Source organism: Schistocerca nitens, chromosome 4, assembly GCF_023898315.1.
Source record: "Schistocerca nitens isolate TAMUIC-IGC-003100 chromosome 4, iqSchNite1.1, whole genome shotgun sequence".
Taxonomy (NCBI): Eukaryota; Metazoa; Arthropoda; class Insecta; order Orthoptera; family Acrididae; genus Schistocerca; species Schistocerca nitens.
In genome coordinates, this window is record NC_064617.1 from 673692361 (window position 1) to 673708572 (window position 16212).

Genomic DNA, 16212 nt, shown 5'->3' on the forward strand with positions numbered 1-16212 from the left:
ACCAAAACTGGCCGAGAAAAGAAATGTGTTGCATTACTTATTGAACTGCCCTCGTAATTTCTGCATAGGTTCCTTAACTGTATCGAAAAATTGAGTCCCTTGCCATGTATTTAATACGGGTCTGCTAATACCACAAATTTTATGCCCCAACACCAATCACTTAATCTGTTCATCCATTCCCTTCCAAATGAAATTTTCTCTAATCTTCATTCAGATTTTGAAACTACCCAAATAGAGTCCCTTGCCATGTATTTAATACGGGTCTGCTAATACCACAAATTTTATGCCCCAACACCAATCACTTAATCTGTTCATCCATTCCCTTCCAAATGAAATTTTCTCTAATCTTCATTCAGATTTTGAAACTACCCAAATGATGACCAACTGCTGTTTTGTGGTAATATCTGAAGGCTAAGGAAACTTGATCAATCAGTAGCATGACCTTATCACCTCAATCCCCATGGCCTAAATGATACGAGGGAAGTTCAATAAGTAATGCAACACATTTTTTTTCTCGGCCAATTTTGGTTGAAAAAACCGGAAATTTCTTGTGAAATATTTTCAAACATTCCCGCTTCATCTTGTATAGTTTCATTGACTTCCGACAGGTGGCAGCGCTGTATGGAGCTGTTAAAATGGCGTCTGTAACGGATGTGCGTTGCAAACAACGGGCAGTGATCGAGTTTCTTTTGGCGGAAAACCAGGGCATCTCAGATATTCATAGGCGCTTGCAGAATGTCTACAGTGATCTGGCAGTGGACAAAAGCACGGTGAGTCGTTGGGCAAAGTGTGTGTCATCATCGCCGCAAGGTCAAGCAAGACTGTCTGATCTCCTGCGTGCGGGCCGGCCATGCACAGCTGTGACTCCTGCAATGGCGGAGCGTGCGAACACACTCGTTCGAGAAGATCAACGGATCACCATCAAACAACTCAGTGCTCAACTTGACATCTCTGTTGGTAGTGCTGTCACAATTGTTCACCAGTTGGGATATTCAAAGGTTTGTTCCCGCTGGGTCCCTCGTTGTCTAACCGAACACCATAAAGAGCAAAGGAGAACCATCTGTGCGGAATTGCTTGCTCGTCATGTGGCTGAGGGTGACAATTTCTTGTCAAAGATTGTTACAGGCGATGAAACATGGGTTCATCACTTCGAACCTGAAACAAAACGGCAATCAATGGAGTGGCGCCACACCCACTCCCCTACCAAGGAAAAAGTTTAAAGCCATACCCTCAGCCGGTAAAGTCATGGTTACAGTCTTCTGGGACACTGAAGGGGTTATTCTGTTCGATGTCCTTCCCCATGGTCAAACGATCAACTCTGAAGTGTATTGTGCTACTCTTCAGAAATTGAAGAAACGACTTCAGCGTGTTCGTAGGCACAAAAATCAGAACGAACTTCTCCTTCTTCATGACAACGCAAGACCTCACACAAGTCTTCGCACCCGAGAGGAGCTCACAAAACTTCAGTGGACTGTTCTTCCTCGTGCACCCTACAGCCCCGATCTCGCATCGTCGGATTTCCATATGTTTGGCCCAATGAAGAACGCAATCCGTGGGAGGCACTACGCGGATGATGAAGAAGTTATTGATGCAGTACGACGTTGGCTCCGACATCGACCAGTGGAATGGTACTGTGCAGGCATACAGGCCCTCATTTCAAGGTGGCGTAAGGCCGTAGCATTGAATGGAGATTACGTTCAAAAACAGTGTTGTGTAGCTAAAAGATTGGGGAATAACCTGGTGTATTTCAATGCTGAATAAAACAATCCCTGTTTCAGAAAAAAAATGTGTTGCATTACTTATTGAACTGCCCTCGTACATAATAAAATTCTGTATTATTCTTGCTTGTAATGGTAGTGACCCAGCATTCCTAGTCATGAGTATATGAAGTCACAATGGCTCACATGGATGGCTTCTGTTCCACCAGCCAGCTAGTCTCTCTTTGTCATTCACCCAGGTTGCTTTTAATTTGCCCGACACCAGACTGCCCTACCATTACACCACTAATAAATTGCCACCTGATACATTACACATAGTATTTTGCATAGTGCCATGACTGATCATGATAGCAGTGATGATTTTTTATCACCACTCTGGCCCCTTTAAAATATTTTTGCATCCTCTCACCAAAAAATATTTTTCTTTTCTCTTTTTAGATGTAGCCAAATTTTAGAAAAACATGGCTCTATGATCACTAGTTTAACCTATCAACAGTTTGTCCTAAATGAATGGAGCATGCCCTCATTACCTTTCACTCACCATACTATTGACAATATTCACTGAATCATAAATTTTGATTAGGAGAGATGGGAATGCCTATGATCTTTTAGCATTGTGACTATATTTTAGACATTCCTTTTTTAAATTTTAATATCCATGTAGGTTGCACCCAATGATGCAGCTTTAGATTGCAAAATCGGTTGTGTTTTAATGAACAAGAATTTTACCAGCTGTTAGTGGAATTCTTCCATAACCAATAGGTTACTTGTCATGCCCACACAGAATGTTGCATGTCCCAGTCACATTAATGCAACCACCCTGAATAACTATCTTTTGCAGCATGGATATGATGGAAGAGAGTCAATGAGCTTCTGGAAGATACCAACAGCAATGTGGAGACCTGCTGACTCCAGTGCCATGACTAGCTGTTCTAGAAATCTAGGTTGAGGACTTATAGGATGAACAGTCCAATCACGGTGGTCACACAGATTTGCAATTGGGCATAAACCTGGGAGTTTGGTGGCCAGGAGACTACAGTAAACTCATCTACAAATCACATAAGTACACTATAAGCTGTGTGACACATTGCATTGTGCCAAGAATAAACAAACTGCATGTATTTGTGGACACAGTCTGTAAGGATAGATGCATACTTGTGTTGACACATTGTGCCTCCCGGAATGATAGGATCACCCACAGCTAGCCACAAACACATTCTCCAGACAATAACACTCCCTCATCTGGCCTGCATCCTTATGACAATTGTTGCAGGGCTGTACACACCAACAGCCATCTGTCAGATGGAGCATTAAACATGTTTCATGTGTGAAAAGGTCATCCGTAACAATTCAGTTTATGTCCAAAAGTAGTATTTGTTGTGCAAATTCCTGCCTTCATCGCCAACAAACAGCAGTCGGTGTGGTTGCATGAACCAGGCACCTGCTGTGGAGACCCATGGCAAGGACAATCTTCACCCTTTCCTCCATAACCTCAATACCTACATCCAATCCACCTCACCTTGTACTTCTCACCTCAACAAGTCATGTTCCTAGATGATACTCTCCACCACTTAGATGGCTCCATAACTATGTCCATTTACATCAAGCACACCAACAGTACCTCAACTTGGACACCTGTCACTCATTTCATGTCGCCTCTCCACTTGTGGATGCCACATCTGTGATGGAAGCAGGAATTGTTGAAACATACTGATAACCTTATCAGAGCCTTTATTAGAAGACAGTATCCTCTTCTGCTCATCAGTAAATAAATGTCCCATGCTGTCTCTCCTCTGACACCAGTAAACCTTTTAACCAGCCACTGACCAGCACTCCTCTGAACATTTAATGTCACCTTAACCTTGGATAGCTCAATCACATCCTTTACCAGAGCTTTGACTACCTCTTGCCATGTCCTGGGATGAAGAATACCCTACTGTAATCACCCAAAGTTGTGTTGCAGCACCCACCCAACCTACAGAATACTCTTGTCCATTCCCTTTCCAATCCTGCTCCCAATCCTGCAGGCTATGGGTAATTCTCTTGTGGTCAACCCATGTGCAATACCTGTCACATAAATTTACCCACCACCTCCTACTGCAGCCCAGTCAAAGGCCTTTTGTACCCTATAAAAGTCAGGGACACATGTGAAAGTAGCCATGTTACATCATCTATGCTGCAGTATTCTATGTGGGCATGACAAGTAACCTACTGTTTGCTCTCTAGAATGTCCACTACCAAACTATGTGAAACTGCCAACTTGGCCATCAAATCACCAAACATTCTGCACACCACAAGAATTCTTCAACAGCTGCTTCTCCACATGAGCCATTTGGATACTTCCTTCCACCACTAGTTTCTTTACACTACGTAGATGGGAATTGTCTCTACAGCATACCCTGTGTTCTCATGATCCCTTTGGTCTAAACCTGTGCTAAGCTGATTCCCACTAACTCACATTATCTTTTTGCTGATCTCTTTGGTCCACACCACTCCTTCCCTGTCCAAATCATTTTCTACCTTCTCCCACCACTCTTCCTCCACCCCCACGTGGTCTCTCTTTCTCTCTCTCTCTCTTTCTCTCTCTTGCCACCTCCCCACTCTTTTCCACCACTCTCCCTTTACCTCTTCCCTCCCTGTGTTTCTCTCTGTACTTCCACCTTCCCCTCATTTCCTCCCTTCCCTCCCCCTCATCTGCCTCTCTCTTGCTCTACCTCTTATATGCTCTACGGAGCTGAGTCATCCATTGACTGACCTCCGTCACAGCATCCCACTACTTCTGCTTGCTTCCCTACACCAATCCCATTTCCATTTGCCCAGGCAACTACTATCAACAATTAACAGGCATACATTTCTTTTAGCTTTTTGTGCTGCATTTATTCAGTCAGCAGTCAGTCTCACCACAGTGTGTGCATTTTGGTGTCGGTGTCAATGTGTATGTTTGTGTGTGTGTGTGTGTGTGTGTGTGTAACTGTGTGCACTTTTATTAGGGAAAGTGTGAGCACTCAAAAGCTAGTGTAAATACTGTTTTCTGTCAATATGTTTCTATGGACCGCACATCAGTCAGTTATAAGTGAGTGCTTGGCTTTTCATCATTTTATGTATTATTCCATCCATGAATTTCCATTGTTGCTTAACTTTATTTCTGATAGCCAAATTAAATGTTATTACAAAAGTATGCTTACCTTGAGTACAATGGCTGCAGATACGAAAATGAAAATAATGTTAATCAGTGTCAGACATAAGCTTACTGATCCTAGAATTGCAAGCTCAGTGACAGCATCATCTGAGTATTTAAGTGGTTTCTTCAGTACAGGTGATTTGCCGTAAATGCAATAAGTACACGTCAAAGCCCACAGAAGTCCCTGCAACAGAGGTAATTTTTCATAGTATTATTTCAGTTTTAAAGAAAAAAATAAGGAAGCTGGTACGCAGAATATAAAAAAAAAAATAGGTAAAAATTTGCGCACTGTACCCTACTGTTAATTTCAAAAGTAACAGCATGTGTCTTTCTAGGTTTCTGGATGACATTTAAATTTCAGTTTTACCAATTTCCTCAAGCTTTCTCTTTGCATTTGTTTCTCTAATATAAGATAAACAAGCTCTTAATGTATTCATCTTGGTTTTCTGATGAGATGAATCAGCATCAAATCAATGTAAAATAAGAAACATTTGAGCTCGACAAGGAGGCTTACCAAACAATTATTCACCCCAAAACCATTCAGGCTGGAATAGAAAGGGGAGAAGTACAGTGGTACAAAAAGTACCCTTTGCTGCACACCTTAAAGTGGCTTGTGGAGTATATATGTAGACGTTCTTTGGATTTCAAGAGTGCTACTGAAGAAAGGACATACTATTTTGATAAGAATGACTTACATCATTTTCTGACAAAGTGTCAAGATGACATACGTACATGTCATTCTGATACTATGTCACAAGATCACAAAATGAATCTTTTTGAAATATTGTTCCTTCTCAAAGAACTCATTCAACTGGATTGCAGAAAATTTTAGAATTGTCAAACAAGTAGTTTGTTCCAAATGTAGAGTTCTCCCTGCCTTTCTTTAATTTTATTTCACTATGTATTTTGATACTATGCTACTGTGATTCATCTTTTTGGCAAGGAGTTACTTCTTTCAACCTTTAATATCTATAAAAGATTTGTACATGTTATTTTGGATTTGGTGTCAGAGATCTCATAACACATTACCAGCTCAGCTGTGTGTAATTTTTATATGCTGCTTCACAGCGTATTAAAAGAAACTGTGTTTTCAATATAATGTATCTTTTTGAAAGTGGACTGTGACACACATAAGGTAATAAATCCAAATAAAATTCCTCACATTACCAGTGAACTCCTTATTGTGGCATATTAGTGCAAGGTTATTATTCTACCCTGAACTTCATCTTTAAATTGGGGCAAGTTTCAGCTCTATGCTGATCAAGTCAGAGGTGGCGGAAGGGCAACTCACTACAGACATTTCTTGAATTCTGTTGGTAGGGTAGAGCAGAACATTAGATTACAGTCAAGCTTTCCAAATCAGTGTAAAGATCCAGGAGACATTGCAAGTCTGATTGTCTCAGTCCAGTTGTCTTCAACTGCTTCTTTATTTTGGAGACTAAGGACAAAAGCATTCAGACATCCAAATAAGTTCCAAAGCAGTGTAGGAAGAAAAGGCCAAAGTGGTAGTATTTCTGGGTAGTAATCATAAGAGGAGAACATTAAAATGGATTCAGAACTCTCTGGGTAGTAATTATCAGGTTACTCATGTTTTGTAAGCCAAATGCATGCCTCAAGTGATGTCACCTGTGAATTAGTTTCTTTTAGGAAGGATATTGGAAAAGAAGATTATGTAATAATATTAGGTGGTGAGAGTCTGCACCTTATCCTATTACGGATGACATCAGTGACGTTTCTGAAAAAGCTCTTCGGGAGGACGACGGTTCAATCCCGCGTCCGGCCATCCTGATTTAGGTTTTCCGTGATTTCCCTAGATCACTTCAGGCAAATGCCGGGATGGTTCCTTCAAAAGGGCATGGCCGATTTCCTTCCCCGTCCTTCCCTAATCCGAGCTTGTGCTCCGTCTCTAATGACCTCGTTGTCGACAGGACGTTAAACGCTAATCTCCTCCTCCTCCTCTGAAAAAGCTCCTCACTCTAGAGTGAAGAGTATGTCACCCTCTGATGATAAGCCATGAATGAAGTGCACTGTGGACTGTATTAATACAGAGCATGGAAAATTGCCGAGGTGAGAGGGACATTCACATGTGGTTGTAAGTGATTCATCACCTCTCACTCAGTTGCATCATACATGGCATTGTTCATATCTCAATGCTTCTGGTAAGAGGCTACTTGCACAGCTAATATCCAGAAGCCTCCAGTCTGACCAAAGCAGTATATACTGTATCCCAGTGATTTCCAGTGTGCTCCGTATGCTTTCTTATAGGATAAATTCATCTGAAAGACAGATCTGAAGAGTAAATGTAGTTACAGTTGTTGAACTAGTTCAACAAAATACTGTAAGATGAATAAAGCTGAAGGTATTTAGTGTCTTTCATCGAAATATAAGAATCCTTACAAATGAAATTCTCATATCCACTCAGGAAAATGAAAAAGCAGATGGAATTTCAGCAGATTTGTGCATATCACAATATCATATCTAAATCACTGAAATTGAACAGATTCACATTGCTGTATACAAGCTAATACCAAACTTCTGTAGTATGAATAAGAGTAAAGAAGGAATGACTACACATGCAAAAAATGCAGTTAAGTCCCAATACCTTCAGGTCACCAAAAATTATGCTCAACTACTTTTTGAACACTGTGCCATGACAGTGGATTGTAAACACACAAGCTTCTAGCACAGACAGTTTACAGATCACCAGCAGGAAGTATATTTATGAATTATTTAGGAATAAAGGAGATGTCTCACCTAAAGGCAGAAGTGCTGCATTGTCAACAGATACACACACAAAAGGTACAGAGATTTACCTTGCTAGCTTTCAGAAAGGACTTCCTTTCTCAATCTGTAGGAGAAACATGACATACACTGAAATATTACTGTATCTCACTGCTACCTATCAGAACCCCTCAGAGAGCATTAAAGATAAACACCAGTCCTAATTGTCCAATTGTAAAGTGACCTGTTTCCAAATTACATACAAAAACAACCACTATTTGAGTATACATATAATTCAAAAACGATACTTTGCTGATTAACATTGTTCTTATGTGAGAAACACAATATAAATATGAAATTAATACTGTAACTAATCGAAAGAAATGTAGCACATGGTTAGGATGTACCAGTAAACCTATCAGTATAAAATTACTACAGCAAATTAAATAGAACATATAAATAAAGCATGTTAATTGAATCTCCGATATATGTTAGCACTAAAATTCAGGCCCTAGTTGTTTTGTTATAAACAAATTTAGAAATGTAATTGTTACCTGTGACATAATTATTCAGAAAATGTTATATTAAGTCATAACTAAGTTGAAAATATGTTCACCTTGTTCAGCACTGTGATTGTAAATTTCTAGCAATGTGTATCTCATATTTGGTTTAACTTTTAATTGTGATTTTACATAAATTGTAATTTTCATTGTCTGTAATTGTTAACAAAAGTATAAATAGAGGTCATGCAGGCGCCTTGGGGCACTCATTTTTTGGCTAGGGTTGTGAGCAAATGTATTGTAGGCTCACTCTTTTGTTGATTGTTGTGAACTCTGTGTCGTTTGATGTCAACTTTGGGTACATGTGATGTAACTGGTACAGTTCACCAGGCTCGGACACCAGAGTCCTGGAAATATATTGGTGTTAAAACTGCACTGTACTTTGGAATTTATTTGGGAGTCTTCTGCAATCCTTTTCATAGGCTGCACAGCGCCGAGACGAATCCAGGAATTTTAAAAAACCCCGAAAACTAAACAACTCTCAATGTTGGTAGAATTGACGTGAAAATAACAGCGCATCGACTGGGCATTTCACTCAAAACATTTGCAATGCGGAGGTGGGAAAATATAAACATCTCAACACACACACACACACACACACACACACACAGGAGAAACATGACATAAACCCCCCCCCCCCCCACACACACACACACACACACACACTCATAAGCACATGCCTGTCTCCATACATGACTGCCAGTTCTTTCCTGGCACATGGTGAGTGTACTGGGTTGAGGTGGGGGTGCAGTGTGGGGTGGCATGAGGAATGGAGAGAGGCGGGAGGCATGGAGGGGTTTGTGGGGAAAGCACCTAACAGCTCATGGAAGAGTGGGGAGCTGTCTGTGGGCTAGTTAGGGGTGCAGGTAGATGGGCACATGGCAGGTGGCTGAGCACTTGATTTCACAGACTAGGGCATCAGACGGCAATACACAACTAGCTGACACGTGTTGGGCAGGGATAAAGGGAAAGGGCTGCTGTACATACACACACACACACACACACACAGTATTTGGTGGGGAGGGGGGACAGTAAGTTACCTTAGGTTTAGGCCAGAGAGGTTATGGGAGCAAAGGATGTGCTGTAAGGATAGCTCCCATCTGTGCAGCTCAGAAAAGCTGAGGTGGTGAGAAGCATCGATATGGCATGGGTTGTGAAGCAGCCACTGAAATCTTGCATGTTGTGCTCCACTGCATATTGTGCCACAGGGTGGGCCAGCTAGCTTTTGGCAACAGTTTGATGGTGGCCATTCATTCTGATTGACAGCTCGTTGGTTGTGATACCAATGTAAACTGCTGTGCAGTGGTTGCAGCTGAGTTGGTATATAACATGGCTGCTTTTACAGGTGGCCTGGCCTCTGATGGGGTAGGACAAGCCTGTTATGGGACTGGATAGGAGGTGCTGGGTGGGTTGACAGGACAGGTCTTGCATCTGGGTGTTCCACAAGTGAATGATCCCTGTGATAGGGGATTGGGGGCGGACTAGGATGTTGTGAAGGTTGGGTGGGCAGCAGAACACCACTTTCGGAGGGGATGGAAGTATCTTGTGTAGGATTTCTCTCATTTCAGGGCATGATGATAAATAATCAAAGTTCTGACGAAGGACATGGTTCAGTCATACCAGTCCCGGGTGGGACTGGGTGACAAGGGGGGCGCTTCTTTGTGGTTGGTTCTTGGGATGAATGTGAGGTGGTATGCACACGCACACACACACACACACACACACACACACACACACACACACACACACACACACAAATAAACACACTATTTTGTGCGGGGACCACGAATTACCTTAGGTTTAGGCCAGAGAGTTTACGGGATCGAAGGATGTGCTGTAAGACTAGTTCCTATCTGTGCAGCTCAAAAAATATGGTGGTGGTGGGGAGGATCCAGATGGTATGGGTTGTGAAGCAGCCACTGAAATCTCACATGTTGTGCTCCACTGCATGTTGTGCCACAAATAACCTAAATTGGAATGATCACATAGATGATGATGTGGGTAGAGCAAACCAAAGTCTGCAATTCATTGGCATAACACTTAAAATGTGCAACAGGTCTACTAAAGAGACTGCTTACACTACACTTGTCTGCCCTATTCTGGAGTATTGCTGTGCGGTGTGGGATCCGCATCAGGTGGGACGGATGACATCGAAAAAGTTCAAACAAGGGCAGCTTGTTTTGTATCATAATGAAATAGGGCAGATAGTGCCACAGACATGATTCATGAATTGGAGTGGCAACCTTTAAAAAAAAAAAAGACATTTTTCATTGCGACAGGATCTTCTCGTGAAATTTCAATCACCAGTTTTCTTCCCCGACTGCAAAAACATTCTGTCGGCACCCACCTACATAGGGAGAAATGATCATAACAGTTAAATAAGAGAAATTAGGGCTTGCACAGACAAATTTAAGTGCCCATTTCTCCTGTGCACAGTTCGGGAGTGGAATGGTAAGAGACAACTTGAAGGTGGTTCATTAAACCCTCTGCCAAGCATTTTATTGTGAATAGCAGAATAAACACATAGATGTAGATGTAGATGGGTGGTCCACCTTGTTTTGTTGACCCCATCCCTGAAGTCCAACATAACCTCCAATCCCTGCTGAAATCCTTAGGCTCTTCCCAAAACCTTTCCCCTGAACCCGTCTCTCTGCTCATCCCAACAATAGCCCACTCACCCACCTTCTACATGCTCCCCAAAATCCACAAATGTAACAATCCTGGTCACCCCTTTTTGGCTGGTTACAGTACCCCCATTGAATGACTCTTGACACTTGTTGACCAGCACCTGAAGCCAATTGTCCAAAACCTAGCCTGCCACATTAAAGATACCAACCACTTCCTGCACTGGCTCTCCACCATCCCCACACCCTTACCTCATGGTCCCTACTCATCACTGTATAAGCAGCTTCCTTAAACACCAGTATCCCTCATGCCCATGGCCTTGCCATGAATGGACACTACCTCTCTGAACACCCTGAAGATTCCAAACCAACCACTCCATTCCTCATACACCTAACAAACTACATCCTAGCCCATAACAACTTCACCTTTGAAGGGAAGGTATGCAAACAAATTTTTGGCACAGCCATGGGCATCCACATGGCAGCCTCCTATACCAACCTCTTCATGGGCCACCTAGAGGAAACATTGCTAGCTTCCCAAAACCTCAAACCCCTGGTATCATACAAGTTTACTGATGCCATATTCGTAATCTGGCCCCAAGGCCAGAACACTTTATCCTCATTCCTCCACACTCTAAACAACTTCTCTCCCATCCACTTCACCTGGTCCTCCTCCATTCATCATGCCACCTTCCTAGATGTTGATGTCCTCCTCTCAAATTGCTCCACCCACACCACAGTCCACATCAAACCCATCAATCACCATCAGTACCTGCACTTTGATAGCTGTCACCCTTTCCACTCCAAAAGATCCCTCCCATACAGCCTGACCACCAATGGCAGATGCATCTGCAGTGATGAGAACTCCCTTGCCCAGTATGCAAAAGGCACGTAAAGGCCTTTGCAGATTGGCAGTACCCCCCAAGACCTAATACACAAACACGTCTTCCATGCCATATCACCCCACACACCTGATTCTCACATCCATTCCAAGAACCAACCACAAACAAGCACCCTCATTGTCACCCAATACCTCCAAGGACTGGAACGACTGAACCATGTCCATCGTCAGGGCTTTGGTTACCTATCATCATGCCCTGAAATGAGGGACATCCTACCCAAGATACTTAAATTTCCTCCCAAAGTCGTGTTCCACCACCCATCCAACCCACACAACATCCTATACCATCCCTACGCCGTTCCAACCCCCAGTCCCCTGCCACAGGGATTATACCCTTGTAGAACACTCAGATGCAAGACCTGCCCTATCCACCCAACCGGCACCTCCTACTCCAGTCCCGTCATAGGCTTATCCTACCCCATCAGAAGCTGGGCCATCTGTGACAGCAGCCATGCTATATACCAGCTCTGCTGCAACCACTGTGCAGAATTTTACATTGGTATGACAACCAGCCAGCTGTTAACCAGAATGAATGGCCATCATCAAACCATTGGTGGACCACCCAATGGCACAACATGCAGCAGAGTGCAACATGTGAGATTTCAGTGCCTGCATCTGGATCCTCCCCACCACCACCAGCTTTTATGAGCTGCACAGATTGGAGCTATCCTTACAGCACGTCCTTCACTCCCATAACCATCCTTGGGTTGGCAGCCCTGCACCAAGCGAGACGCGTGAGTTTTGTGCTGCCATACAGGTAAGTGATTTAGACTGTAACAGAACTCAGTTTAGTTCAGGAAACTAGTTTAATACATGTATTAGTGTGTTTTGCAAGCTTACTATTAAAGGTTTCACTTCTCTTTACGTATTATTCCAGAAAACGTGAAAGGAACATAAAGTAGGGTTAGATTGTATTTTTGCATACAGTTTAGTGCAGTAAAACTTGTAGAATCTCATTTAATTGTTCTGCTCCATTCCAGCAAGTTAAGAAAAGCATATCCCTTTGTTGTTTAACTCATATTTTGTGAAACACAGTGTAAATTTTAAGTTCCGGTATCTGGAAACTTTGCACATACGGTAGTAGCTTTGTTTACATACAGTTGTGACTAGGCCTAATTTTTGTAAACGTGTTTTTCTTCTTGTTTTCCGGTAATCTAACTTATTGTCACTAAAGTAAGTTTGTTCACATACGATTGAGTCTAGACCTAATCTTTTGTAAATGTGATTTCTTGTTTTTCAGTAATTTGATTTGACTTATTCTCACTAAATTAAGATTTTTACCATGAGTGAAAAGTGCCTGATGTGCCATAGAATTGTTAGCTCTGAGGTTTGGTGTGATGGGTGCAGTAGTTTCTTCCATTGGGGTGACTGTAGCGGCTTGTGAAATGGGGAAGTGGATCAGACTCATCAGTGGTTCTCTAGGATATGCAGTAGAGACAGGAAAATAGTGGAAGAGGAGGGGAAAATTGCTGCCTTTCAGGCACAGTTAGAGCAGGCTAGGGAAGATCTGAACAGGTTAAGGAGGGAGAAGGGTAAAGAGAGGCAGGAAGTGGCAACAGGTAACAGAAGGAACAGACCTAGAACTTTGTCAGACAGCTTTGTGGTGAATGTGAAGAATAAGTTTGACCTGTTGTTTCAGTTACAAACTGATGAGCCTCAGACAGAGGTAGGTGTAGAGAGGGCCCAACAAACTTTCAGTAGCAAATTGAATAAGAATGTAGGGAAGTCAGCAAAAAGAAAGAAGGTTTTGTTGTTAGGTAGTTCACATGCCAGAGGTGTTAGGATCAGAATACCAGGTCACAATTTTTTTCAAACCTAGTGCTGGTCTGGGTCAGGTGACAGAGGATTTAGGTTCACTCTGTAAAGATTTTACCAAGGAAGACACCTTGGTTATTGTGGGTGGGCCGGGCAATAGTATTGGCAGAGATCCTGGGTACAATGTAGAGTGCGACTGGCAAAGATTACATCAGCAATGAGACATACCAGTGTTGAGTTTATGTCTGTTCAGAGACGTCATGTGTCAAAATAAAGTTTATAGATGGACCATCTGTCAATTTGTATGTGCAGAGTACTCACAGTGTGCTGGATATTGCAGAGCAGAAGATGTCTCTGTCAGACTTTGATGGCTCAACTGAGGATGAGTGGAGTTGCCCAGTTGAAATATTGTGGAATGTATTGAACAATGACTGAAAGCAAGACTGAAATTTGGTTGAACATTCAATTGACCAAAAAAAATTTTTAATTCACAGTAGTTGTGTTATCATATATGAAGCTTCATTAATGACTTTTGCAGGTATTCCACCCCATCTATAGGATTTTTATTTTTTGCATTTATTTTACATCTTTTGCTGTTACTTTGTCAAATTTATGTCTTACTCTGACTTGAAATAAATATATGTACATTATCTTGATAGGACTCTACATACACATCAGATTTGGATTCAGTTATGAAGAACTCATTAAAATTTTGTTATTCCCTTAGAATACCTCTAATTGCGTTAATCCAGACTCATGATTGTCGGTCTATTTCACTGTATTACAAGTAGTAATGTTCAGTACATAGGACTCAGTATTTAATATTTGCAAATATTTTCTTTTAAAAACATCATTGTAGTCAATAAATATTGAATTACTAATAACAGATAAACAGCAGCTATATGGTAAAACTGAGGAGGCAGCAACTTTTGTATGGTCGCATCTTTCTTAGTAATTTACTCAATTAAATTCCAATGACATGACAGCTAACAGAATCAAGCAGTTCCGTGAAAGTTTATTGTGAACAGAGTACACAGATTTGTAGTGCCATAACCCAGTCTTTGGTCAGAAAATTATTAGTCTTTAATGAAAGTAAGGAAATATAGCACTGAAGTGCTACACTGTGTTGTATTAACAGCTGTGGGCCAGTTGCCACAAGGGTGGTGATTGGGTTGCAATAGAAGACATGCCAGTGGATTGTGCAGAAAGGACAGCAAAGCACAGCCATGAACAGCTCTGCACAGCCATTACAGTGTAACAGTTGGGGTGGTGTCACCACACTGGGGCAAGCCTCTCGTTTTAGCAATGTGACTAGGTGTCGTGTTTGAACAAAACGAATGGGCACTAGGGGCAAGTCTGGATTTTAAGGCAAGGATCACTCTTCATTGCCAGAAGCCAGCAGTGCTGCCATGATGCCAGAGTGACACCAGAAAGTGAGACAACTGTGCTCTGCCAGCTGTAGCAATGGGTTTGAGATCAGGCTGTATCTGCCACCTGCATGAAGTCAGCCCTTTTGATCTACTGTCCATGCCTGCCAACTCCTACGCTGAGATCCTAGCATGATCCAGCATCACAACACCAGCCACCAGCCAACTGCTGTCTGAGGGCACAAGTTCGTACTCCATGCACAGCTGCCTTCTCATGCATCACTATGATGTGAGTGGGGAGAGGGGTCCCCGAGTCTATATGACACTGAGGGAAGTAGTGCACATACTGCCACTGGGGGGGTGCTTGCAGAGCTGATGGTTCATCACTCAAGTGGAGCACCATTGCAGCACAACATAACACGCCACTGACATCAATGCCTGTGGCCTAGAGAAGCTGTTTTTCTTTAACTGTAACTCAATTTGTTTCCAACGTCCAACTGTATGAGAGACTTGCAGGAAGTTACATATTCATGTGGAAAGTAAAATTCTTATTGAGTATGGACGTCAAATACATTGTTAGTTAATGAAAAGTAAAGTTTGTATGTCTACTTATTCCATAAGTAGAAAGAGTCTAAAAATTCCTGTACCTAGCATTATTCGATGGAGAAGAAGTCAAGAGAGTTTCCAGCAACCGGCTATACAGTAAAGAAATTCAAAGTAAGTCATCTTGTAAAGAAGTGGAAGGTGGTTTGGGGGAATAAGTGGATATAACCCAGATCCACACTCACATTTTAAGTTGTCAGAATTTTAGAACGTCACGACCTGTGTGAAAGGACCGAGAAAGCAGGAATTTTAAGTCAAAAATGAGAGAAGAAGCTGTTATGTGTTGCCATGGCAACCAAACATAAGAAGACAAGGGAATTACTCTGAGACATTGGAATATGTTCAAGCATCCAATGGAGTGAAATTTAAATGGAAAAACATTGAAAAAATGAAAAATTCACAACAATAAAAATAGTAAAGAAGATTTCAATGTATTTGTCTAAGAAGAAGTACGCATAGAATGCTTCAGCTAAGAAGATCCAGTGTGAGGAGTATACAGCTCTTAAATACATCGCGGGGAAACAGACGTGGAGACTGACATACATCCGATGCTGCCGGCACCAGCTGCTGTTCACCGGTGCTGCTGCCTCCACATCTGCTCACCTACACAACAAGAATTCTATGCTGAGTGACCGAGCGAGGTGGCGCAGTGGTTTGACACTTGACTCGCATTCGGGACGACGACGGTTCAATCCCACGTCCGGACATCCTGATTTAGGTTTTCCGTGATTTCCCTAAATCACTCCAGGCAAATGCCGGGATGGTTCCTCTGAAAGGGCACG

The 16212-nt window shown here is 42.2% G+C and overlaps 1 protein-coding gene across 1 annotated transcript in view; it reads right to left on the reverse strand.

Annotated features, from left to right (window-relative positions):
* The window catches only part of LOC126253086 (uncharacterized), a 246575-nt gene that overhangs the window by 51643 nt on the left and 178720 nt on the right, over nucleotides 1-16212 (reverse strand). The window contains exon 9 of the mRNA XM_049954187.1: nucleotides 4904-5083. Within this exon, the coding sequence (XP_049810144.1) occupies nucleotides 4904-5083 (180 nt within the window). The remainder of the gene's footprint in view (nucleotides 1-4903; nucleotides 5084-16212) is intronic.